General features: G+C 42.7%; 1 protein-coding gene across 3 annotated transcripts in view; it reads left to right on the top strand.

Moving 5' to 3' along the window:
• Positions 1-369: 369 nt before the first annotated feature.
• PRDM10 (PR/SET domain 10) overlaps positions 370-27,858 on the top strand; it is a 62,212-nt gene continuing 34,723 nt past the window's right edge. Inside the window, exons 1-4 of one of the 3 annotated variants that reach the window (XM_084868265.1) lie at positions 370-627; positions 17,936-18,117; positions 21,019-21,183; positions 23,432-23,491. In XM_084868265.1, the coding sequence (XP_084724391.1) occupies positions 18,049-18,117; positions 21,019-21,183; positions 23,432-23,491 (294 nt within the window). In that variant the 5' untranslated portion in view covers positions 370-627; positions 17,936-18,048. Of the gene's footprint in view, positions 776-11,619; positions 11,744-17,935; positions 18,118-21,018; positions 21,184-23,431; positions 23,492-27,858 lie in introns of those variants that run through there. The other 2 variants (XM_084868264.1, XM_084868266.1) reach the window with 2 other exon arrangements.

Below are 27,858 nucleotides of genomic sequence, written 5' to 3'. Positions count from 1 at the left end.
TGAAGCGCCCCAGGGATGGGCAGGGACTGAAGAGGGGGGCGGGTCCGAGGTGGAAGGAAGCCCTCGGGGCCGGGGCTCAGCCCTGCGACTCCTGAGCCCCAGGCCCAGGCGTGGGTTTCCGAAGCTCGGAGCTCCGGTTCAGCTGCGCGCTGGGCGGGAACGCCGCTCCGGGAACACGTGGCATCTCGGGCGTCGGGGGGCTCGGAACCCCCACCTGCAGCGCATCCCCTGCACCTGGAGCTCGGAGGCTGGTGCTTTCCCCGCCCCGGAGCCCCCGCGGGACCCCGAGGGCCCGGCCGCCTCCGGATCCGAAGAGTCGGCTTTTCTGATTGGCTCAGAGTGCGGACGCAGGCGAGCCCTGCCTGAGACCCGCTCTTTGATTGGGTTTTAAAAGAACAGCAGAGCACGAAATAAAAGAGGCCTCCCGTCATTGGGCCATTGTGTTGAATCTCCCTTTTGCCTTCTCTCCGCCCGAGTGAATAAGCCGCTCGAAAACCACCTTCGTCATGAGCCTTAAATCTGGGCCTGTCAGTTCTTCCAAGCGTTACTGGTATCTAGGCCGGGCCTGGGGTTTCTAGGGCCCGACCAATCACACCGCGCCGAGATCAGGTTGCCAGGCAGATTATGGTAATGAGGCCCCGCCTTTTCTACTGCTCCCACTCTGCGGCGGGAAGAACCACCTGGAGGTGGAGGGGGGGGGGAATGATTTCCATCACCCCTAGGGAGAGAGGACCGGGGACCCGCTGATCTTCCAGCTCCCCTCACCCAACACCGTGTAAGTACCTAACGGATGAAGGGAACCAGAGAAGCCGGCGTCCCGAGGACCCCATCGACCGGGAGGGTGTTTCGCCTTTCCTTAGTCCCACCCAAAATGGCGCCAAGCGCTTTTCCGCGTCTCAGAGCCCGGCCGGGGCCAACCGACCGCGGACCCGGGTTGGGGGGGGCGGGGGGGAATGGATGGTGGTGGTGGGGGGGAGAAATCCCGGCGGCACCGCCCGATGGTACAGTCCAGCCGGGGCTGGGACGCGGCACCTCGCTCGGGGTGGGGGGGGGTCACACCATCGGCGCCTTCTTTCGGGGAGCGGGGCAGATCCCCCTGCGGGCGTCCCTCCCGGCGCCGCGTCCCGCGACGGCCCCGGCGCCGCTGCGCCCCCGTCCTCCCCGCGCGCGCCTCCTCCCCGCGACCCCCGAGGGCCCGCCCGCCCCGCCGGCCGCGCGCACCGCTCTCCCCTGCCCGCGTTGGTTGGGCCGGGACGGCGGTTGGGCGCCCGGCGCGCTCCCGGGCGGGCGGCGGTTGGGCGGGCGCACGGGGTGGCTGCGGGGCGTCCCCGGCGATCGGGGCCGGGCCGGGGGTGCGCGCGGGGGTGGCGGCCCGGCCCGGTCCTAGGGCCAGGGTGGGCGGCGGGCCTGCGCCATGGGGATGCCCTGCTTTGTCTCCGAAGGCCGCGCCGCCACCTGCCCCTGATGGCCGGACCCCCGCACCCCCGTTCCTTTTTACCCAGTGGGCGTCCCTGGGACCCGGGAGGGGGCCCCCGTTTGGAGGCGCGTTGGGGGGGGGGTTCGCCTCCGGGGTGCGCTGGGTGCAGGCCGAGGTCCTGCATGCGGAGTGCAAAGGCCGGAGTGGAGGCCGGCGGGGAGCTAGCCGGTGCACGGTGGTTGGGGTTGCAGCTCCCAGCCCATCAGCAGCTTTGCTTTGGAGCATTTGGTAGCCTGTGGCCAGGTGTTGGGTCCCCCGTCTCCCCAAGGAAAGGGGACGCCGCGATGTTGGGTTTTCGGGTGCGTGCGTGTTGAACTCGGCTTGGCGGATTGGTGGGCTTGGCTTTCCGTTTTCCACATTTGTGCACGCTGAAAGCACACGCAGGGCGGGCTGGATGGGGTGCTGTCACCCAGGATTATAGATTGAACGCGGTGGTGAGTCCCACCCAGCTCGGTCCTGTGTCTTCATTCGCCTGTTCAAATCTTGCCCGGTTTGTCACACCCAGAAGTTCTTGGAAACTGGACTTGTTTCATTAAACACAAAATCACTCCGGACTGTCTCGTGGCCTCTTTTTCCCCAACTCGTTTCTTTGTTGCTTTAAGCTCTTGGAAGGCTGGAAGTTACACTGTATGTTTTTGGTATTCTCCCACCCACTCACTCCACCCCCCGTAGCTTCTAGGCGGATGAACCATACGTGCTGCTGTAGAATTGAGAAAACAAACACAAACAAAAAACCACCCCAAAACGGATTGGTTGGAGCAAAAGCCGAGTTTCAAGCAGTGTTGATTCAATCTGGTATATTTAGAAAGGGAACTTCTAGGTGTACTCTTTTAATACATGGAGGCGAAATAGGCATAAAATGAACTATAGGTCAAAGTTCAAAAAGTTTAGTAGAGGTTTCGCATTTTCAAAATTTGGACCAAGACATTTTCTTCACCTTGTGAATGAAATCGAGTATGTATTGTAGGTACACGGCCAAGTCCATGTCTTCAAAAGCTCTGGATGCTTTTTAATTCTTGAATTAAAATAATTAGTACAATATGTGATTCATTTTACCTTTCAAAAGCATAGCCTAACGGGATAGGTTTCTGAGTAACAAGCAGAATTGCTTCAAGAGCTGAGAAATAATTCGGCTATAATTTTGACATCCTTAATTTTGCATAGTCAGCATTGGTCAATACTTAATTTCATCTGGTAAAAATAGTCAACTATTAAACATTCTGTCACTGCAATGTTTGAATTGTGTAGTCATCGTTTGTGTTAGAAGGCTGATGTACTTTGACCTATTAACCACGAAAGTATAGTCTTTCCCCACCCCCACCCGCACCTCTTTTCCAAAATGCTTAGACACACCCTGTCCAGAAATCCAGAAATTTGCATGTTTCCCCCCCCCCCACAGCAGAATTTATTGGCTGCTGTTTAAATTTATCATAGCTACTCTGAGAAATTTACATTTATGATAGCAAATGAGAATTTGGTCTGGTGTAGAGTCAATGAGTTAAGGAAAAGCAAATGTTGCTACAACCGAATCTATGCAGAATGGTTCTGCTCCTGTTCCCCTGGCAGAGGAGGGGAGCTCTGATTGACTATCGTGGTCATTCTCTGTGGAAGCCTTTTTTTCCCTCTCCATACTGTTTGCCAGATTGAGTTGAATCACTACTAACGTTGAATCACTACCGCTGGGCTGGGCGTCTGGCCTTTGTCCTTCTAGTTATCAATGTTAGGACTTCTGCGGAACATTCTGAACTGGCGCCTGTCCAGCTTCCCTCCTCCAGCTCCCTCTGTGATAGGGAGACTTCACTCTGAGACACTGTTTCCACTCCCTTTTTCGCAAGCCTTCAGTGGCTTCCCAGTGCCTGTACCTGTGCAGGTTTGTTCCGGTTGTGGAAAATACCTGGAAGTATGTTGTATGTTTTTTTTTTTTAAACATTTTATTGGTGTTTTACAGAGAGGAAGGGAGAAGAGAGAGATAGAGAGAGAAACATCGATCAGCTGCCTCCTGCACACCCCCCACTGGGGATGTACCCACAATCAAGATACATGCCCTTGACCGGAACCAAACCTGGGACCCTTGAGTTCGCAGGCTGACGCTCTATCCACTGAGCCAAACCGGTTTAGGCTGTGTGTGTGTGTGTGTGTGTGTGTGTGTGTGTGTGTTTTAATAGTTTTGAAATAGAGAGAATTAGGGAGCGCAGAAATGGAAAGGGAGGAGGGAGATGATGGATAATCCCAAGTCATCACAACTATAGCAAGACTAGTTAAAATGTGGTGAAAACAACCATTATAAAGTCAATACTGCTAACATATTGGTTATGCATTTCTTAGTTGAAGTCTTGTTTTCACATTAGAATTGTTGGAGCTAAATACCCCCTCTCTTTACCCAGGTCCTTCACTTTCAGTGGCTGATTGCAGGCCACGGCCTCTTTCCTGCTGTGATCTTTATCATAGCCATCCCTGGGATCTGTGCTGTTCCACGTGGACTGAGGAGTCCTTGAAATATGGCTAGTGCTGTCTATATGAAATACATGCCAGATGTGAGATTTAGTATGAAAACCTCCAAATATTTCTATTTCTAAAATACTGATTACATGTTGAAATACGTTGTAGATATTAAGTTAAAATATCTTCCACACATATTTAAACACTTGATCTAAGACCCAGGAGACATGGCAGCGGAAAGGCAAACAAGAAACCGCTTAGAGGTTAATATAGGAGAATTCATGACCTCAGTACAGAGAAGGCTTTCTTAAATAAGATCTTACCTGTACTCATGGAAGACTGGGCAAGGGTCTTGAACAGGCACTCACCCTGTTCCAGAGAAATCCAGATGTCTAATTGACACTCAGAAAGATGCTCAACCTTGGTAATGCGACTGGTAGCCATAGTGCCGTGTTACTGTGCACCTGAAGTAGTGGTGGCAATACCAGGTCTTGAAGGTGTTGACAATAGGGAGGAATATACATTGGACTGACTACTTGGGGAAATAATTTGGCATTACCTAGAAAGTCAAAGATTTGCAGACTTTTTAAAAGCCCAGAGATTCCACTCTTAGATAAATATTCACACACGAGAGAATCAGAAAGAATATTTGGAGTAATCAGTTTTCCTGACATGAATTGATTCAATTAATATTTGAGGGCTGCTAGGTTCTGTTCTGTTTTTTTGTTTTTTTTTCCATGATAGTGAATAAATATTATTTATTTTCTCTCTCTCTGCTGAATATTTTATTTTTTTATTGAATTTATCGGGGTGACATTGGTCAATAAAATTACACAGGTTTCAAGTCTTAACATTTAAGGCTTTTATCCATTTTTAATTTATTCTTGTGTATGATGTAAGAAGGTGGACTAGTTTCATTTGTTGGCACGTATCTGTCCAGTTTTCCCAATACCGTTTGTTGAATAAACTCTCTTGACCCCACTGTATGTTTTTGCCTTCTTTGTCAAATATTAATTGATTATAAAGGCATGGGTTTATTTCTGGGCTCTCTATTCTGTTCCATTAATCTATATGTTTGTTTTTATGCCAGTACCATGCTGTTTTGATTACTATGAACTTGTAAGTATCACTTGATATCAGGTAGTGTGATCCCTCCAACTTTCTTCTTCTTATGATTGCTATGGCTATTCGGCGTCTTTTGTGGTTCCATATAAATTTTTGGAATATTCTATTTCTGTGAAATATGCCATTGGTATCTTGATAGGCATTGTATTGAATCTATAGTTAGCTTTGGGTAGTATGGACATTTTAATGATGTGCATTCTTCCTGTCCATGAACATGGTATATGCTTCCACTTATTTGTATCTTTTTCAGTTTCTTATAATTTTCTGAGTACATCTGCTGAATATTTTAATATTCAGTCTGGCTTTCAGTTCTTAAAACAATGCTAGGCACAGAATAGGCATTTAATAAATATTGTGTTTTTAAACAATTATTTGAATTTTTAAATTGGGTACCCTTCACTATAAGTTTATAGTTGCCCCAACTCTCTGGCTGTTGACTAATTTGTCCAATTCAATCTGTTTGTGGGCTAATAAATTACAACCTTCCCTGGTTCCTCTGAGACCAAGCCTAGCCTGGTGATTGCATCAGCTGGTGGGAGACCAAGGGAGTAGCAATAGGTCTAAGCCAAGCTTGGGTTTTGGCAGCTTTGCCTAGAAGGAGAGCTGTCCTGCAGAGAAGGGAAAAGATATTTAAGCTCGATAATAACAAGAATTTGGGTTCAAATCACACTTATCAGTGCCATGACCTTGGATAAGGAGCAATTTTAGGTGGTTGTGAGGATTACTCAAGATATCTGCATATCTAAATATTTAGAGACCCACTGACTATTTAAATACTTAGCTCAGAACAGCTTACAGTGCCTGGCAAGTGATAGGTACATAGTAAATGGCAATAGCTATAATTATCACCATTTCACCGGTTTTGTACTTAAGTGACATTGAATTTCCACAGTATGCATTTCTAATCAGATGAACTATGATTGTGCTGATTTTTAAAACAAAGAGCTGCATCTATTAGGGGATTCTCATGTTGTGGTCTCATTTAACTCCTACACTGGATTTGCAAATGAATCCAACCATGAAATGGACCAGCAAGTGTTTGCAGAATAGATAAGGCTGAGATTTCTCAACAGGAGCTGCATGCCCTTATTTTGTCTTTCCTTATGGAAGAAAATGCCAATCACATAGGTTTAAAATTCTGTCCATTTTAAGTTGAAATGTACATGTTTTCTAGTGAAATATATCAATTGGGAGAACACTTGCCCACACTTAAGAGATACTTATTACCAAATACAATTTTTAATAGTGAAAATATTAAAAATGTCTCTTAATTGAAAATAAGACTTTTTTGGATAAAATACCTTCATGATCTAATACTTGGCCTGTAGTGATCATAATTTAAATAATTATTAATATTGGTAAAACACTGTACCAGTGATTCTTAACCAGTGTGTTGCAAGAATTGTTAATACCACCGAAACCAGTTTGGCTCAGTGGATAGAGTGTCGGCCTGCGGAGTGAAAGGTCCCGGGTTCGATTCTGGTCAAGGGCATGTACCTTGGTTGTGGGCACATCCCCAGTAGGGTGTGTGCAAGAGGCAGCTGATTGATGATTCTCTCTCATCAATGTTTCTAACTTTCTCTCTTTTCCTCTCTGTAAAAAATCAATAAAATATATTTTTTTAAAATTGTTAATACCTGGCTGTTTAGTCAGGGGCACTGACTTCTTTTCCCTTAGATTGTCAAATAAAAAATAAAAGCCAACACAACAGTAACAGTTCGGTGTGAATGAACCAAAATTATATCTACTTTTTTTTTTTTTGTCAGATCAGCAAAAAATATAACCAATTTTTCGTGTCACAGAATTTTAATAGTTTATGTATACCACGAGCTGAAAAAGGTTGTAAATCTCTGCTCTATACCATTGAGCTATACTGTAACAACCATCCCACTGGAGTTAACGGTGAACCTGCGAATCAGGAAATGCAGGTGGCATTATCCCAGTTGTCCAGATAAAGAACTTTTAAAAAATATATATATTTTATTTGATTTTTTTACAGAAAGGAAGGGAGAGGGATACAGATAAAGGACTTTTACTTGCCTTCCAATCTTTCCCATTCCTCTGTACTGAGAAAACATTTTAAGAAACATCCTGCCTTACAGAGGACAACTCTGAATATTAGACAGTGGATGCTGGCCTGCTGTCGCGGTTTTATTAAGATGGAGGAGGTTCCATTTTGATGACAACTCTTCATTATATGCCAGTACGATAGAGTTTTTAATGAAGGCAATAATAACTGCCTGACTGGGCTCACCATCTTGTTAATCAAATGTTTTTGACACTTCTGTGTTTCCTATTGGACTCAGCAACCAAAGAACTGAGGTGGAGGAATGAAATTGTGAAAATGAACAGAAGGTGAAGCCCACAGTCCCCTTTCACAGGGGGAATGAACGGGATCTGAAGGGAATTACTTCAAACCAGTAGCCGTTTGCTCCTTGGACCTGGGTCAGAGCCATGGTCCAGTCTCCTGAGTAAAAGGCTGTGTGTGTTCCATGAGTTTGAGGTAGAGCGAACACGTGCTTACACTGTTTTCTTTTGTGTTATGTGCACAGTGTTAAAATATAAAAATTGTGCCCTAGAATAATTTCCTCTAAGCAATTTTAATATTCTTTTTTCCAATTAAAACATTTTAAGGCAATTGAATTCTTAAAAAATATTTTTAAAATCGATTTCAGAGAGGAAGGGAAAGGGAGAGATAGAAACATTGATGGTGAGAGAGAATCACTGATAGGCTGTCTCTTCACTGGGGACTGAGTCTGCCACCCAGAAATCAAACCATGACCTCCTGGTTCATAGGCCGATGCTCAACTACTGACCCATGCTGGCTGGGCTAAAGCACTTAAGTATACTGAGGAAACAGCTTATACTTAATTAAGATGATGCCTCATTACATTATCCAGCATCTTACACTAAGGTATTTGTGATTGTCAAGGCCATAGTTAATCACCCAGACCCACCCGTATGAGAGGCTGGCAGGGCCCCGGGAGACCCACCTGCAAGTCGCCTATTTAGTTACTGCAATTGCCTGAGATACGTGGGCCAGAGAGCTTTCTGCGTGCAGGTGTGCCAGGGCCACAGATTGAACTTGAACCCCTGCTGTTTGTCTTGCCAATGAATGCCGCTGTTCCAAAAGGCAGCTGGAGGGGATTGTGCTGGAGCTGTGTAAATCTATCATTCATGGTCGAAAAACATAGACAATAGTCATTTGTATCTTTCAGTTTTCAAATACTCCTCATAAAACCGTAGTTATAGACAGAGCTTATTTAAAATATTCCTGATAACTATATGGAATAGATCTCCTTGTCACCTGGGGAAGGGAAGCCGGACAGTCTTTGCAGAATTCTAAGGCATAAGTACCACCGACATATTAGGGAAGCTGGTATGTCTTTAAGAAAGGTGTAAGAATTCTAAGTGTTATTCAGTGACATAAAAGTATTTTTTAAAAATATATTTTATTGACTTTTTACAGAGAGGAAAGGTGAAGGATAGAGAGTTAGAAACATCAATGAATGAGAGAGAAACATCGATCAGCTGCCTCCTGCACACCCCCTACTTGGGATGTGCCCGCAACCAAGGTACATGCCCTTGAACGGAATCGAACCTGGGACCCCTTCTTCCTCAGGCTGATGCTCTATCCACTGAGCCAAACCGGTTTTGGCTAAAAGTATTTTTTAAGGTGAAGACTTTGAGCACTGGAGGTTTGTGTATGAGCATCTGTTAATACACTCAAGTTGGAGTAATAATTCAGGGCTCTAATCTTTGCCCAGTGCTTACTAACAGCAGTTCTTGGCCTCATTATACTCACTCCCTCAGATTACTTACAGAATGACTCCCCAGAAGGCGTTCTGGCCATGAGAAAATATTTTTCTTTGCTTATTGTGGGAGAGTTAGCCAGATCTGGCTGACATCAGAGGTGCCTAGGGAGGTTTATAAACAAAGATTCCTGCTCTTTCCTTGACCTCTGCCACTGACCTTGGCCTTTCTCCCAGATCCCCAGGTGATTCTGACACAGCGATGGGAATTGTAGTACTTCACCTGGAAGTAGGGGTGTCTAACTCAATCAGAGAAGGGGCCAAAATCTAAAATCCATCCTAAATCGCGGGCCGAATGGTTTACTGAACAGTCATAAACTGACAATGTCATAAACTGACAGCGGAGTGCAGTGATGACAGCGCGGTGCGGGCCACATTGCAAGGCCTGGCGGGCTGGATTTGGCCCGAGGGCCTTGTGTTTGACACATGTGCCTTGAAGTCTTTTGAGGCCCATCCTAGCTACCCTGGGAGGCTGTGCTCTCATAGTTACTAGTCCCTGAGCATGGCTTACATTTCTCTTGTCTCTGAAACGTGCTTGAGCTATTTTAATCAGAAATGCTTTTATAATGTATGTATTGGAGTGGCAACAAGTATAATTTTATCTATCTATTGCAACTGTCACCACAATCAATTTTAGAAGATTTTCCGTAATCCCAGGAGAAGCTCCATGCCTCACCCCTTCATTTCATCCCAATTTCCCATGCCGCCACTCACCTAGTTTCTATTTTTATTGATTTGCCAGTTCTGCATATTTTATATGAATGGGATCATTCAGTATGTGGTCCTTGGTGATTAACTTCTTTCACTTAGGAGAACCAAGTTTTCAAGGCATTTCATTTCTTTCTTTCTTTTTATTTTATTTTATTAATAATATTCTATTATATGGAGAGTACCCCGTTTTGTGTACCCACTCATCAGTTGATAGGCTTTTGAGTTGTCTCCACTTTATAGCTATTATGAGTAATGCTGCTGTAAACATTCATGTACAAGCATTTATGTGAACATACGGTTTTATTGCCCTTGGTTTGTTATATCTGGTGACAGGTCACCGGGTCATTTGGTAACATGTTCCGCCTTTAGAGGAATTTCCAGACTTTACATTCCTACCAGCAGTGGGTGAGGGTTCTGGTTTTTCTGCACCCTCACTAACACTTGCTATTATCTGCTGCTATATTAGAATTTTGAATGAATTGAGAAGATTAAAATATACCACAAAAATGAGTAGGGTAGAACCTAGAATAGCCTTAACAAAGGCTGTATTGTATAGTTAATTGACATAGCTTAAAAAAGTTGCCTAGCCCTGGCCACTGTGGCTTAGTTGGTTGTCATCTCATGCACCTGAAGGGTCATGGGTTCAGTTCTCAGGCAGAGCACATACCTGGGTTTGTACCTACAGTCCTGGGAGTCTGGTGGAGGCCTCCTGATACATTTCCCCTTGAAATGGCCTTCCCGTTTGCCCAGCCAACCAGCATTCTTTGCAAGAAGGAAAGGCAGGTGCCAGGGTTCATCCTTCTCTAGAACGGCACTCGGTGCCGGCTCCTTTTGAACCCTCAAGGTCCGTCATGTAGAATCGTCAGGCCAAGAACCAGGGTCTTTTTTCCCTTGGTCAGTGCCCAGAGCTTTCAGGGACTTGACTGGGTTCCCGTGCATTCCTAACGAACTATCAAGTAGGGTGTGAGGATCGGCCTTTGTTTCTTGGTACATGAAAAGTTATCTGAACTAGAAAAAAAAAAAAAAAGCTTTCTGAGGCTGACGTGAGGAAGCACTTGTCTGCGTGCCTCTTTGAGGCAGAAGAAAGGAGTGCACCATCCCGACCAGGAGAACCTTCTTTCACAGAAGAAAACCTCTCATTCTTAGTCCCGGAAGTCCCTTTGTGCTCAAGGCCAGCAGGAGGAGTCCCTGTGCGGTGAAGATCTCTGCCTGTGAAGTGGAAGGGCAAAGGGACACAAACGAAAAAGAAAAGAAGACCAAGGTCACTGCTCAGACCTGCATGATGGCTTCATTTCTTGCAGGCTTTTGTCGCCCTTGTTTTCTAATCTGCTTATTTTTTAAAATCTTTTATTTAAACCTCAGTTCAGTTCTCTTCTGGTATCATCCTTGATGATGACCAGACACAAATTAGGCAGATTTCTTTAGGATCCGTTCTCTAATAGTTTTTTGTAACGGAACAGTTCCTTCTCATGCTATTAAAAGTGCTGCTTACTCTGAAATGTATCTGCCAGTGCCTGTTTACGTTACCCATTTTCTGAAGTGTTTTTTCTGAAGTTCTTTTTTCCCAATGGCGTATGGTTTTATCCGGAGTTTTTCTGCAATCTTGAGCATCTCAATGTTTGCTTTATTAATATTGAAAACAAATGTTAAATGCGAGGGGCGACAGTAGAAATACCTGGAGGATCCCATTAGATCACTTTTTTCATTCTTCACCTTTGGATCTCTCTGTTTATGTGGAAATATTCTGAACCCAGCATGGCCTAATTGAAAACATTTTTTTTAATTTTTATTTTTTTAGGGAGGGACCCAATTAAAGGCGCTCTGTTACCATTTTTTTAAAATTTGTTGAGAGCCTTTATGAAAGCCTGGCTTCGCTGTTTATTTACTTTCCCAGAAATATTCAGGTCCTTGGGCATATTTCCCCTAGCTAAAATGGTGTTTATTTTGCTTCTGAGTGGAACTAACAAAACATTTCAGTCTTAATACTCCACCCTCATTTGTGGTTTCCAGTCGCTCTTCGGTTTGGGTCACGGTAGGGGAAGATGACAGACAGTGACCTCAGGCTGACCAGACCCACGACTGTGGGCAGATGCCGTCACCTCTCTGCAGGCACTTCCCCCTCGGTGAAATAGGGAACCATATTGCATCAGTCCTTTCACTGCACCGAGGTGGAGAGCAAGTAGGTTTCCGAGGTCACTTCGAAAACTTTCCCAGGCTGGGTTCAAGTGTTGTTACTTTTAACTACCCATGTTCACTTTTTTTTCAATGCTAATCATTGGTTGTGAACTTTTTAAATTGAGAAACTTATGTCGTGGGTTATTTGGGCTTCTCCTTCTCAGCAACAATGGGAAACTTGTGCTGAAATTTGTATAATTTTGTTATTTGTCCATTGCTACTTCCGCTGCCAGTTCCTGTTCACCATTGAGAACTAAGTTCAGTTATTTTTTCTTTTCTCTTCTTAAACTATTTGTTCTAGAAATTAGTTAAATGTTAAATCTCATTCTAAGTGAGTGAACGTAACGCTGGGTGTAATTTTGAAGCTCTCAAATTTAATGAAACCCCTCAGTCATGTGGTGCCGACAGCAGAGCACTCGTTTGTGATTTTGTACCCTTTAGTTTTCTGAATTGTGAGGATATGAATTTTAAACAATTGGGGCATTGCGGACATTCCATTAATTAAATGATAAGTGTTGCCGAAACTGGTTTGGCTCAGTAGACAGAGCGTCAGCCTGTGGACTCGACTCCTAGGTCTGAAAGCATAGAATCCAGATTGGTCTGATTCTAAAGCTCATACTTCCAACTGTACAACACTATTCAAGAAAAAAAAAATAACTGGATTCAAGCTTTAAGAAGGCAAGTATCTTTTTTTTTTTTTAATATACTAATGTTTTTTAAGGGTCTAGGAAAATACCTGACATATGCTAAGTTTCTTAATAAATATTTGTTGAATAGTCATTTGAGAGGATAAAAGGCAAGCATGACCGTCTCTTCTTGGAAATAGTTGTAACATTTTGGACAATGGGTGAAAGAACGGGATGTGGGTGACTATTTTTTAGACAACACATAGGTTGGTTTTCTAGCTCTTTCAGGTCTGCAAATGAGGCAGTGGGGTGAGCAGTGGGAAGTGTATCCCTAACTAGCGGACCCCATCAGCACCGGCCTGGTGGACAGCGCTGAGGTATAGCTCCAGGATGCTGTCTCCCATCTCCTGTAAACCCTGATCAACAGGGCTCCTTTACACCTGAAACTAGTGTAAAACAATGCTGAACGTCAATTGCAATTGAAAAATAAAATAATGAAAATCATAGAAGGAAAAACAAAGATCCACAGGGTTTTATAACTTGTGTAGTTAAAAAGGAAAACACATAGGCAAACCTTATTATAAAGGAAGTTCATGTCCAGGGCATTTGTTATTTGACACATTGTGAGGTGTTAAAAATATGAAATGTTTTGAAAATTCTGAACCTCTAATAAGCTCTTATAAAAATGGATGTATTTGAGCACTACTATATGCCAGATCTTGTACCTAGCATTTTCACATATATCATGTGAATAACACCATAACTGGAGGAGGCAATTATCTCCATTTTACATGTGGTGATATTGAGAGTTTAAGTGATTTGGCCAAGGTTATTTAATTAGTGAGCAGTAGAGACAGTCTGGAAGCTAGGATTCAATTCAGATTCTGCAGATTTTCTTTTAAAAAAATATATATATTTTATTGATTTTTCACAGAGAGGAAGGGAGAGGGATAGAGAGCTAGAAACATCGATGAGAGAGAAACATCGATCAGCTGCCTCTTGCACATCCCTGACTGGGGATGTGCCCGCAACCAGTATTTACATACCCTTGACCGGAATCGAACCTGGGACCCTTCAGTCCGCAGACCGACGCTCTACCACTGAGCCAAACCGGTTTCGGCAGATTCTGCAGATTTTCTATTTTACTGCTTACCATCTAAGCTTAAGGCTAGGATAGGCATTAGAAAGCATTTTATGTTCTTACTAGAGGCCTGATACACAAAATTCATGCAAGGGGCTTGGCCCTAGAAGCTGTGACTTCATCTGGAAGGTCGTTTGGAAGGATGTCTAGAAGGTTGTTCGGCTGTTCTGTCTAATTAGCATATTATGCTTTTATTATTATAGATTTTGGAGATGAGGACACTGATGCTAGAGTTAAATGAGTTACTTAGTGTGGAGTCATGCTTAGAATTCAGTTTTCTTGAACAAATTTTTAAACAATAATTGCAGAATGTCATGGTGGTGTTTTAGTTTAGTAGTTACAGAAGCTCAGTAGGCCTTATAACTACGTCTTAAAGAACAGGAACTACTAACTGCGTATGCTGTATCTCTGTTTTGGATTCTAGACACTTCTTGAATTAAAGGGTTTCATCATCGTGGGCTTCCTTATTTGCTAACAGTATTCTAAAATTATTGGGAACTGCTATTGTGGGCAGTTTTGTTGTTTTTTTTTTTGAAAAATTGTGGACAAAATTTATTGCTAAATTTTACTGACAGACTTTCCTATGCATATATTAACTGTTCTGTTCTGCTCACATCTGCTCGGGAGTAATTTCCTCTTTTCCTTGCCTGATGGAATTTTATGTCATGTAGTATCTACTTCCTTATTTTGGTAGAATTAAAACAAAGATGTTTCCGTCTGTCCCTTCCCATTTCTGCTCACTTGCTCCCATTAATCCTTATGTTTCACCTTCTCGGAGGAGTCATCCCTGAAGGCTGTGGCTGGGATTGGGTGGCCTCTTCTCTCTCCCACTGTACATAGTGATATCTTTTTTATTTTATTTTATTGATTTTTCACAGAAAGGAAGAGAGAGGAATAGAGAGTTAGAAACGTCGATGAATCATCGACCAGCTGCCTCTTGCACACCCCCTACTGGGGATGTGCCCGCAACCAAGGTACATGCCCTTGACCGGAATCGAACCTGGGACCTTTCAGTCCACAGACCGACGCTCTACCACTGAGCCAAACTGGTGCCGGCACATGGTGATATCTTTTAAACCACTCCAGACACCTGTCCCATGCCAGGTCTAGTTACTGTCGTGAGCAAACACAGTCCTTGCCCTGAAAGAACTTAGAGTTGAGATGGGGAGGCAGACCTTCAGTCAGAAAAATGCAATATGACTGAGTATCGTTTTTAAAAAAAGCTAATTTGTGAGTATTTATTTTATAGCGGGCATTGTGCTAAGCATGTTGTATGTATTATTTCATGTCATTCTCTCAATAACATATGGTCCCCATTTTGCAGAAAAGGAAGAGGAATTCAGGGTCTGTTAAGTCTGAGAATTGCTACCCAAATCCAGGTCAGAGTCCAGGCTCTTCACCGCTATCCCGCTTGTACTAACTGCCTCTCCACTGAGCCTTCGCCATGGGTATCCTCAGGGCCCTCGTGCTTGGGGGCGGGGTGGAGGGAAAGATGAGCTTCAGTGTTGGAATTCATTCAGAAATTAATAATGATTTAACAGTCACACAGCCACTTAATGGATTCAGTGTCTCCCCTCAGAGATGAGAAGAATTCAAGATGCTAACATGTGTAAAGTGATACATGTCCAAGGTTGTTCATCACAGCGTTGTTTGTAATAGCAAAAGATCCTAGAAATAGCCTAAATGTTTATCAATATAAGATTGATTAAATAAATTATGATATATTCTTACAATGAAATTATGCAGGTATAATAAAGAATGAGGACCCAGCTTGTGGTCACAGTTCCATTTCCGGTCAGCGTGCATGCCCGGGTTGCAGGCTCAATCCCCAGTAGAGGCATGCAGGAGGCAGCCAATCAATGATTCTCTCTCATCATTGATGTTTCTATACCTCTCTCCCTCTCCCTTCCTGTCTCTGAAATCAATAAAAACATATTTAAAAGAAGAATGAGGAAATGCTGCATGGATGTGGAACAATGTAAAAAGTATGGTATTATGTGGAATAAACAAGGTTGGAGAGGCAAAGAGTATAAAGGTATCCCCCCAAATGTATATATACACTTTGAATAATTATAAAGGCATTGTTTATTAAAATGCATTTCATTTTAAAATTTGAGCTACCAGCTGTTAAGGTGTGTATGCATTTTTTGGGGACAATCTGTTGTATATGTTTTGGCTTGTATATACATAAAATATCTTTGGAAGAATAGACAGAAAATTGATCCTATAAGGTGCTTCTGAAGAGTCGCTAGGGGATTCCAGGTAGGGAGATTGCCTGCTGTACATACCTTTTTGTGCTTTTTGAATTTTGAGTCGGTTGAATTTACTGCCTATTGAAAAAGATATAAATAGGACTAAAATGAAAGCAACAATAAGCACCTTTCCGGGCACTGAAGCAAATGCAGAAAGGCATGCGGGGCTTGGGATAAGCCTGCCTTCCTCCTCATCACATCCAGTGCCTAGCGGAGTATGCACTTGAGTATTTGTGCAATCAATGAACCAAGTTGGAAAACACTATCCAATTCCTGTACGTGAAGGACACATCTTTTTTGGTGGTGTTTCTGCTAAAAATAGAGCTTCTGAATGTGACCATGAAGAAATGGCAGACTACCTCAAGTTGAGACACATTCTGAAAAATAAATAGCCTATGCATTTCAAAAATGTCAAGGTCGTGGAAAACTCGGGAGGACCGGGGACTGTTCCAGACCAGAGGGGACTGGAGGACGTGACAGGTCTGTGCACTGTGTGCGATAGGACAGGTTGTTTCTTTCCCTGCAAAGCACAGTAATTAGATAATTGGCAACTTTTAAAACATATATGCATTTTTATTGATTTCAGAAAGGAAGGGAGAGGGAGAGAGAGATGCAAACATCAATGATGATGAGAGAGAATCACTGATTGGCTGTCCCCTGCACAGTGGCCACTGGAGATCGAGCCGACAACCCAGGCATGTGCCCTTGACCGGAATCAAACCTGGGACCCTGCAGTCTGCAGGGCAAGGCTCTATCCACGGAGCCAAACCAGCCAGGGCAAGGCAATTGGCAGCTTTTAAAGAAGGTCTGTAAATTAAGTAGTAGTACTGTTTCACTGGTAATGTCCTGATTTTGATATGAATACTGTGGTTATGTGGGAAAATGTCCCCATTTTTAGGAAATAAGCATGAATTTAGTAGTAAAAGGGCATTGCATCTGCAACTTACTCTCAAATAGTTCAGGTAGAGAGAGAGAGAGAGAGAGAGAGAGAGAGAGAGAGAGAGAGAAGGAGAGAGTATTCCATTGTACCTATGTACCACATTTATTTCTTTTAAAATATTTTTATTGATATTAGACAAAGAGGAAGAGAAAGGGAGATAGAGAGGGGAAACATCAACCAGCTACCTCCTGTAAGCCCCCAACCCGGGCATGTGCCCTGACCCAAAATGGAATTGTTGACCCCTTGGTTCATGGGACGACACCCAACCAATTGAGCCTCTTGGGTGAGGGCCAGCTCTTTATATTATCATTGACATTTTCTCCTATGTTTCTTAATATTTTTGTTCCTTAAAAAAAAAAACTAATAGCTTTGTTGTGGTATAATGAACATATTGTACAACTCATCCTAAATATCTTTTAATATCTGCTTAAGTAGTGCTGTTTATAAGGAGTTTTTAAAACTAACTTTATTAGGCTACTGATGGCGTTTGGTAAGGCTTTTGGTTTGTTCACTCATCACTCCTCTACTGACTAAACAGGAAACAAAGTTGATACTTGTACTAGCCTACTGGAGGCCCAGAAAGTTGAGCCTCCACTGCCTGCCATTTTCTCCTCGTTCTGTAACCTTTGTGACTCTGCTGTTCATTTCTGTAGGTGGTATGGGAACTCGGTGTCTAAGCAGGTGTGGAAGGGGGGGCTGGGGCTGTGCAGTCTGACGTGGGTGCGAACCATCATTACCTGCATTTAGAACCTCATTCTCCTAATCGGAACTAAGAGAACTGCCTCAAGTATTTTTCTAAAAAAATATTTTTATTGACTTTAGAGAGGAAGGGAGAGGGAGAGAGAAAGAGATAGAAACATCAGTGATGAGAGAATCATTGATTGGCTGCCTCCTGCATGCCCCACACTGGGGATCAAGCCCACAACTGGGGCAATATGCCTTGACTGGGAATCGAACTGTGACCTCCTGGTTCGTAGGTCGATGCTCAACCATTGAGCCATGCCAGCAGGCCGGGCTTCCTTAAGTCTTTTTGATGAGGGTTACGTTATATCACATGTGCCTAGAACACAGCAAGCATGCAAGACTTTGCATAATTATATAAAGAAAAATGTTTCTTTTACTGCCCAGGTGTTCTCTTTTACAGAGTTTTATTTTTCTCTCTTTGTGGTTGAAATGATAATTTATTAAATTGTATTCATCTATGTAAAGCCTTGGTTCCTTTTCTCTCTCTTGGCAGGCACATCACCGAGACATCCCTCCGTCCTTCATGAACGCCTGCGTGGTGGACAGGTGACTGCCCTCCGGCCCATGCTGCTCTAGGCGCCCCGACGGGAGCCGTCCAGGGGAAGGATGGATTCCAAAGATGAGAGCGCACACGTGTGGCCCGAGGCTGCAGAACACGAAGAGGGCGCCACACAGGTGAAGGGGGTCTCCGGCGTGGGGACAGGTGCTCACGGCCAAATAGCAGCTTCCCTGCAGTAGTGAGTAGTCGGGAGGCGAGGAAGCCGCAGCAGCTTAGCACCTCGGATGCCCAGTGCGTTCCCGTGGGATGCAGAGGGGCTAGGCAAAATTGTGTTACTTTGATGTTATCTAGCACATGGTTTTGTTTGCAAGTAACGAAGTTCCAGATATGTCCATAAAGTGAGTGGCTTTTCTTTCCAAATGAGGAGTGAAAAGCTCTAAGTGAAAGTTGTCCCATTGAGTCAGTAGCTCTGGAGGGTAGTCCCTTAGCCGTGGTGATTGCGATCTCCACCTTTGAGACTCTGCCCCGGCAGCTGCGGGCTCTGTGCCCTCTCCTTCCGGCAGAGGCAGGCCCTCTGCCTGCTTGGCATGCATCTGGGGAGCCGGGGTTTGTATGTGACCACAGTACAACACTTAGTTTTCCAGCATTATAATAAACACAGAATTTTTATTTAATTTGTCACGGAATGGCATGATCACAGTAATATCAAAGTGAGGACGTTAATGGAAACCTTTAGATATACACGTGTAATTTAATTTAAACAATATAATAAACATTACAGCGAATAAAATGGGTCATCTGGTATGATTTCAATGCCTGAGTCTGAATACTTAAAAAAACGTTCCGGAGATGCTTCCAGCAGAGCCATTGAGAATGCTGTTTTGTTCTCATGGAAACCGTTTTGAAGGTGCTTCAATGCAGCTATATATTACCATGTATTTTATTTATAAACAGAAATGTAGTTTATTGAAGAAGAGTGAAAGAAAAGGTGGTTATGGCAGTGTCCCCACACATGGGTCACCAGACAGCAGCAGCCAGCAGAGCTCCCCTCCCTCACTGAGCCCTCTCCTCCCAAGTCTGCCTTCTCAGGGTTAGCGAACAGCGAGTGGTGAAGACCGAGTGGAGGAGGGAATGTTCTTTGCTTTTTTATTTTTATTTTTAATTAAAAAATATTTTATTGACTTTTTATAGAGAGGGAGGGGGATAGAGAGAAACATTGATGAGAGAGAAACATCGATCAAGTGCCTCTTGTACACCCTCTACTGGGGATGTGCCCACAACCAAGGTACATGCCCTTGACCGAAGTTGAACCTGACGCTCTAACCACTGAGCAAAACCGGTTTCGGCTGTTTTTTGCTTTTTTTATTTTATTTTATTTATTTATTTATTTATTTATTTATTTATTTATTTATTTATTTCTAATATATTTTATTGACTTTACACAGAGAGGAATTGAGAGGGACAGAGAGTTAGAAACATCGATGAGAGAGAAACACTGACCAGCTGCCTCTTGCACACCCTCCACTGGGGATGTGCCTGCAACCAAGGTACATGCCGTTGACCGGAATCGAATCCGGGACCTTTCAGTCCGCAGGCCGATGCTCTATCCACTGAGCCAAACTGGTCCCGGCTGTTTTTTGCTTTTTTAAAGCACTGAAACCAGGGCAGAGTTTTGATGTAAATGGGCAAATCTAAAGTCACAAAATTATCTTGCAGCACCTAAATGTGCAGCACAAGTATGTTCTAAGCCTAATTCTTCCAATATATAAACTGTATATTTTGGACAAATTCAATTTATGTAGAAGCTGGACCGATCACTTAGATGCAGAAGTGGAAGTGTGCTTCATTTCTGTGGTGCTGATGGCATTTGCTCTCTAGCTTTCCGGGGATGAAATCAGCTTATGTCATCTTTGGGTTCAGCTGTTTTCCATTGGAGGAAAAAAGTTAGGGCCAAAGACAAGAGAGTATACTATGAGAGTAAGGATTCCATTCTAGGAGCGATCAGCTTTAGCATCAGCACATAAATTATTTCTCTCCCAAAAGTATGCTTGGCCATCTGCTTCTGTACCTTCAACATCAGACCCAGGCGCTGTGCCAAACTCGAGCCTTCCAGAATTCAAACCCCTGAAGCTGACTGCTCAGAAAACATTTTAGGAAATTCGATTTCTGCTTCAGTCCTCGGTAGATGGAAAATTATTTCCCCCTTGGACAACGGAAACGCTGTCCAGAACCCCTTAAAAGGACTTGGTTAGGACTTTCTGTGTGTTGATCTAGCGGGCAAGGAATTCTGTGACAGTCCTTGATTCAGCAAAAAAAATTCACTCACACGCCTCCAGTGCAGCCTTGGAGTGTGAAAGAACTGGGAGGAGAGAGAGTGACCTTATTTTAATGTGTCTGCTGGAAGGCACCATTAGTTACAGAGTGGAGTTTTTATGATGTGTTAACAGCAATTGGCTTTTGAGTCTTGCCACATATTTTTTCAACATTATCGAATAATTTGCATTTTGGGAATGTTATTGACCTGGACCCTTCAGTCATGCTTCCAGGGTTAGTTAAGTTCCCCCTATCAGCTCCCGCAAAGAGAGATATGCATTGGATATTTGAGGCAAATGGGGAATTTAAATCAGTGGCCTAATAGTAAGCAGTAGAGCCCTAACTGGTTTGGCTCAGTAGATGGAGCGTTGGCCTGAGGACTGAAAGATTCCAGGTTTGATTCCGGTCAAGGGCATGTACCTTGTTTGCGGGCACATTCCCAATAGGAGGTGTGCAGGAGGCAGCTGATCGATGTTTCTCTCCCATCCATGTTTCTGACTCTCTATCCCTCATCCTTCCTCTCTGTAAAAAATCAATAAAATATGTATAAAAAAATAGTAAGCAGTAGATCATGAGTGAGGAGGTGCTTGGCGCCTGCCTGCCAGTCACTAACTCAGGAGAGGTGAGCATGTATCCATCCCCTTCTCTCTTGGGGGGTATTTTAGGAACCCAGCGGTGTACTCTGTTTGGTCCCCGCGGATCTTTGTGAGACTGGTTCGGTGCTGCAGGGGTAGTCGCTACATACTTGCTGCTTTCTGCCCCAGGTACACTTCGTTCCAGACGCCGGAACTGTGGCTCAGATTGTCTACACCGATGACCAGGGTCGGCCGCCCCAGCAGGTGGTGTACACGGCAGATGGTACCTCCTACACGTCAGTGGACGGGCCCGAGCACACCCTGGTGTACATCCATCCCGTGGAAGCTGCTCAGGCATGTGAACGACTATTGTGTATAGTTTGTTTATTCATCAGCTGGTTCACTCATTAGTTCTGTTTACTCTCTGCCAGTCACCACGGTGGCTGTGGACACAGGAGATATTCACATAAGATTTATGCTTTCAAGGAGTTTATAACCAGCTTGGCAGAGGAAGATAGGATTTATTTAAATTAAATCTAATGTATTAAAACAGTGATTTTCAACCTTTTTCATTGCATGGTACATGTAAGCTAATTACTAAGATTCTGCGGCACACCAAAAATAAATATTTTTTGCCGATCTGACCAAAAACTAGGTATCTTTTTGATTGATTTACCAAATAATAATAATAATAATAATAATAATAATAATAACAACAGTAATAATAATTACCTACCCTTTTTGCTCCAAAGTGACTTTTTAAAAAATCAGGTGCCTATGCTTGTATATAAGGATTTCTGGCACGAAGAATTAACCAATCAGACACAACCTTATTATGCAACATGATCAGTAAGATGGGACTCTGTCGTATGACCTATATATTTATAGTTCAAGACAGGGCAACCACACCAGACAGCTATTGTTGTGTTGTCTGTTGTCATTTTTTAATCTGACACTCTAAGGGAAAAGAGGCCAGTACTTCTAAGTAGTCAGGTATTGCATGTTTTAAAAATTCTGGTGGCACATGGTTGAAAGCCTCTGAGTTAGAGCACTGGGCTTGTATCAGTTCTTCTCCCCAGTGATCATGGACTAGATCAACATGCTACTTTTCCTAAGTAGCAACAAGCAGGCCAAAAATGCCATTTAGTTCTGCATAGCTTAACCAAAGATGGACCAGGGGAAACATAGAGATTAATAGTTAAGTATACAAGCAAAGGTCCTACTAGCTTATTAACTGCTATTTATTATTAATTTATTACTGATTTGTAGGCCTGTAGTAGAGCAAAGGTAAAAGCTGTACAATTATAGGTTGTTTGTTTTTTTTGCCAGTGACTTGGGGTATTAGTTTCCAAATGTATAACACGCATATTCCCTAATATATAACTATTTGTTTCTGTTGTTAGCACTTTTTTACACTGGACAAAGCACTTTCAAGCATATTTAAAAATTAAGTTCCATACTTTTATGGTAGGATCCTTGTAATAAAAATTGGCCCTTATATGCAATATTTAATCAGAAGGCTCAAATCATTTCCAAGAAGAAATGGAGCTTGCCTAATTGATACCTTTCAAATTGGTATAAACATGAAATTGCCAAACATTGAGATGATAGTTTTGGAATGCCTCTGCTTAGGCATGGTCCTCTAACTGTATTAAAATAAGATCACATCGTTTATGTAGAGACTGTTCTGTGTCCAGCTTTTAGTTTATTACTGTGCTAAATGTCTGAATTCTGATAATTACTTAATGTCAGATTTAAGAATCTGGCACTGGCTGAAACTCTCTTTTACATTCTTTTGCAACCAAAATGTAGCCATAATTCTTAGTCCCATAGATTTGCTCAAGGCTTGGGCAAATGAAATTCTTTTAAAAGTTTTAGGGGAAAGAATATTTTTTTGGACTGGTAGTTTTCTGTGGTGCCCTGGCTAAAATAATTTTGAAGATTTTTTTTCTTTCTATAATCAGCTTTGCTGCATCGTGACCTAAATTATGTGTTTATGAGAACTTTCTTTTAAATTGTGATTTTTACTGGCTTTTTCTGAAAAAAAAAAAAAAAAAAATCTAAGGAACATTAGATTCCGTTTATTTTTCTCCTGCTCTTCTGATAATGTGTGCATTTTATATTTGAAAGAATTGCAGTGCCTGCATATGTAGTCCTCTTCCATATTTTTTATGTATGTTTATCATTTTCATTTAATTGCAGGTCTACTCCTTGTGGCTCACAGTGTTAAGTGTGAGTGAATGCACCCCCGTTCATGGCGTGTCTTTTATGTTTTCATGACAGGCCTTTTAAATCAGCCGTGGCATTCAGCCTCAAGAGAGGCTTTGCTTAGAGTAAAATGTTAAGTATGTTAGCCAGTTGGGATGGTTTAGCCTACACAGTCTCTTTGGTGCCATCTGAATGAAAGGCTTTGGCTAAATGTAAGATTGCTATCGTTATCTTCTTTATCAATGAAGGATTATTACTAGCTGCATGGGAGTTAACTCTCCCACGAATTGGTGCTTAGCAATAGGATAATTTTTCCTGTGTAGGCGAGCTGTCTAAAGATCTATTGATAAGTTTGTTGTTTTTTTATTTTTTGTTTTTGTTTTTTTTTGTCTAGACTCTGTTTACAGACCCCGGCCAGGTAGCTTATGTCCAACAGGATGCTACAACTCAGCAGGTAATGAGTTCGTTTTTGCCTCTTTGTTGTTTGGGATAATACTATGAATGCTACCAGCCCCTGGAGTGTTCCCCAACCCTCTGCACTGGGTATTCTCTTGATGGGTGTTTCTTATATAGGAAATTAAAGTTGATGGCAGCCTTCCTCATTCTAGCTTCTGCAAAGCTGAGATTCTTTTTGTTTATCCTTTAACACATTTCTTTCCTTTCATCCATATTTCTAATATAGCCTTTTTGACTTTGAGGGATTTCCTTGTTTTTCTTCGGATTGTGAAAGTGATAAAGAAGGTGCAGGAGCTAGATGTTGTCAGTCTTACTCCAAATAATTTTATTTTCATGTTAGGTAGTATGGTTAACTTAGCCATACCACTGAGTGTCTCGAGTGATTATTAAGTAAATTCTCAATTGGTAAGCACTTTCTGCTTTTGAACTTTAAAAAAATATATGCTTTTATTTCAGAGAGAGGAAGGGAAAGGGAGAGATAGAAAAACATCAGTGATGAGAGAAAATTACCCATCGGATGCCTCCTGCACTCCCCCTACTGGGGGATCAAGCCCAAAACCCAGGCCTGTGCCCTAATCAGAACTGAACTGTGACCTCCTGGGTTGTAAGTTCGATCCCCAGTGGGGGCCATGCAGGAGGCAGCTGATTGATGATCCTCTCTCATCATTGATGTCTCTCTTTCTCTCTCCCTCTCCCTTCCTCTCTGAAATCAATAAATATATATTTAAAATATTTTTTAAAAAAGGAAAGCAACTATAATAGATTGAAATACATTAAATATATTTAAAATCTATAAGCTCACACTGACATTAAAAGCAATAACTCATTGGTCACTTTTTGAGGTTGCTAGGGGGACCACCTCATTCATTACTCAGGAAACTGGTAAATGACCAGAAAGAATACGGCCTTTCTCCCTGAATGTACTCAGGTAAACAATTACTTGACGAGGGAAATATCTTTTTAATAAATAAAGCGGGGATGCCTGGCTTAGAATATCACCACTTTTCATCTTTAATGAAATATGGCCCTAGGCAGTGATCATTAACAACAGTCTGAAACCATCAGGAAAAAGCTGAGGAGGCACTTTACAATGGATGGATCCACTTGACCCTCTGAACATGGTTAATATCGTGAAAAAGAGAGGACCATTCATCAGAGGCCTCTGCTGTTGTGTACCTTCTGCTTCGTTTCATAGGAAGTATTCCTCCCCCCAAGTTGAACCTGGATCTCTGATTGAGTCTCTGGATTCCACTACCAGGTTATAGGAAGCATGGTAGGCAAAATAGAGCAAGTTCAGAGGCACACAAGGACGTACCGGTATTCAGAAAGTCCATACTGTGGGAAACTGTCAGACAAAAGGCCTACTTTCTTCCACATAGAAATTGCAAAGGAAGAAAAGAGAAATGGGAATTTACAGGTTAAAGGAAACTGTGGACAAACCAGTTATAAAAAAACAACAACACAAAACCACTGGGGAAATCCCAACACTAATTAGCTAATTGATGATATTAAGGAATGATTAACTTTTTATTTTTTTATTTTTGTGGCCTCCTGTTGTTATTTAAAAAATATATATATTTTATTAATTTTTTACAGAGAGGAAGAGAGAGGGATAGAGAGTTAGAAACATCGATGAGAGAGAAACATCGATCAGCTGCCTCCTGCACACCCCCTACTGGGGATGTGCCCGCAACCAAGGTACATGCCCTTGTCCGGAATTCAACCTGGGATCTTTCAGTCCGTAGGCTGACACTCTGTATCCACTGAGCCAAACCAGTTTCAGCATGATTCATTTTTTAGATATGATAATATATAATAATAAAAGTTATTTTTCTGTAGAGCTATCTACAGAACTATTTACAAAAGAAAATGTACAATGCCTGAGGTTGCATCCAAATAATCCAGTGAGGGAGAAAGTGTGTGGGAGAGTAGTTGAAATAAGGTTAGCTGTGAGCTGATACTTGTTGAAGCTGAGTGATGGGTGTGTGAGTTGTATTATACCATTCTCTCTATTTGACATATGTTTAAAATTTGTCACTATATGTGGGAAAGTTGTTTTGATAAGACTCCCTAAATAACTTTTCAGAGGTGAAAAAATATACGTTCCTACCAACACTATATGAGAATGCCCATTACCACACACCCTTGCGTTCTTTTAATATTTTGCCAATCTGATAAGCAAAATGGTATTCTGTTATTTTAATATTAAGGCGTATTTTAATGAGAAATTGTGTTACCATTTATACCTCAAAGGACCCTTTATCTTCTTCAATCTCCAGAAACAATCTGTTTTATGTTCTGTGCAAAAGGAAAGTGGGGCTCCGATAGCTCTGTGAACAGTTTCATCACAAGGAAGTGTAACCGTTGGCTTAGCATCTTTCGTTATTACAGTTCCCTTTCATCCCTCACGGTTTTTATTCCTGGCTATAACACCTCATTGATTGTCCGCTTACTCTGTGACCTGGATAAATTCCAGATAGAGAGTTGGATGAGCATTTAACACAGATGATAAATGCTCTCCCCTCCCCCCCCCCCCTTAGCAAAAAGATTTCTGTTTTCAGTGGTAATAAAATCCATTTGAAGCCTTTTTCTTTCTTCCTTTTTAAAAAAAATTTTTTTTTATTAACCTGGTGGAGGGGAGCAATGGAGGGAAAAACAATTGTAATAATCTGAACAATAAAGATTTATTAAACAAGAAAAAAAATATTTTTTTAAATGATTTCAGAGAGGAAGAGAGAGAGAGATAGAAACATCCATGATGAGAATCATTCATCAGCTGCCTCCTGCACGTCCCCTACTGGAGGGGATTGAGTCGGAAACCCAGGTATGTGCCCTGGGCCGGAATCGAACCTGGGACCCTTCCTTCTGCAGGCTGACGCTCTATCCACTGAGCCAAACCGGCTAGGGCTGAAGCCTTTTTCATATGTGTCTTCCCTCCTCCCTAAGCAAGGCACCCGTAGTCTCCAGACCTGGGAGCACCGTCTCTTCTTTGTTTCTGAAAATGAACATGTGCGACTCCCCACACACTGAGAAGGAAGTATGCTGCCTGCTCATCGGTCTCAGTGGGGACCAGAAGCATTCTGTTGTGTTTGCTGCTGCCCAGTGTGGCTTCATATTTCACTGCTCCCATAAATTGTCTCCTCAAAAGCAAATGCATTACAGAGTTCCAGAAGTAATTACAGAGAGAGGCATTAAGTGGGTACCATTAAGTTTAACAAATCCTTTTCCTCCCATCTCCTGTGTTTGAGTGTGGGTGACAAAATGCACAGGATTGGAATACTTTAGTTTTCTTTTTCTGTGAGTATCATTGCCACTCGACCTTGCTGCCTAGCTGTTGTCTCCGGAGCAGGGGCGGTTGCCTTGTGGCTCTGGGATTCAAGGTGTATGTGAAGCTCACTCCCTCAGTTGCTCCGTAGGGACCATTGTGATGTAGCGGAAAAAGCAGAGTCAGAATTTGAATTTTATCTCTGCCACTTAGGAACGATGTGGTAATGTGACCTCAAAGGAATTTAAAAATATTCCTTGCTGTATTTATTAAATTGTAAGGGGACCAGCTCTCAGGAAGTGTCAGTTGAATTTGAATTATTAAAAATATATATGTGTTTTGTTTTTTTAAAATTGATTTCAGAGAGAGGAAGTGAGAGGGAGAGAGAGATAGAAACATCAATGATGAGAATCATTGATCAGCTGCCTCCTGCACGTCCCCTGCTGGGGGATTGAGCCCGCAACCGGGCATGTGCAGAATCAAACGGTGACCTCCTGGTTCATAGGTCAACACTCAACCACTGGCCAGGCTGAATGTGAATCATTAATTGAACAAATTTATAATGCATGCCTACTGTGTATGCGTGCCTACTGTGCTCTCTGGAAATAGACAGTCTGTACCTGGCAGTGATTGTCATGGACCCTTTTCATATCTTTTCAACAGTAGTTTGCACCATTCTGCTATGCGATCAGCCTCTGCTTTTCACTCTGGAGCCTGAGTATTTTATTTTATTTTTTACTTTTTAAGATATTTTTATTGATTTCGGAGATGCTGAAGCGTCGGGCTTTTAATGCTGAAGCGTCGGGCTTTTTCTCTGCCACAGTCTTTTAGGGGAGCTCAGCGCGGGGGAGGAGAAGGTTGCTGGTACTATTTTAATGTCAGCTTTCTCAGCAGTGGCGAGAAGCCAGCAGCAACCTTTTCCAACCACAGTCTTTCTAGCAGCATCTGCGGGGGAAATACATCTCCGCTCCGCTGGAGCGCCTCTGAATTGCTGAATTCATTCTTTGAGGTTGGCTCTGCAAAGACATAAAGAATTTATGAGGAGCAGAGGTGGATATATACGCTTCGGTTTGTTCAGAGTGTGATAACATTCATCACTA

Source organism: Pipistrellus hanaki (assembly GCF_964339955.1).
Source record: "Pipistrellus hanaki genome assembly, chromosome: 19".
NCBI lineage: Eukaryota > Metazoa > Chordata > Mammalia > Chiroptera > Vespertilionidae > Pipistrellus > Pipistrellus hanaki.
This window is presented reverse-complemented; position numbering and strand designations above follow the sequence as displayed.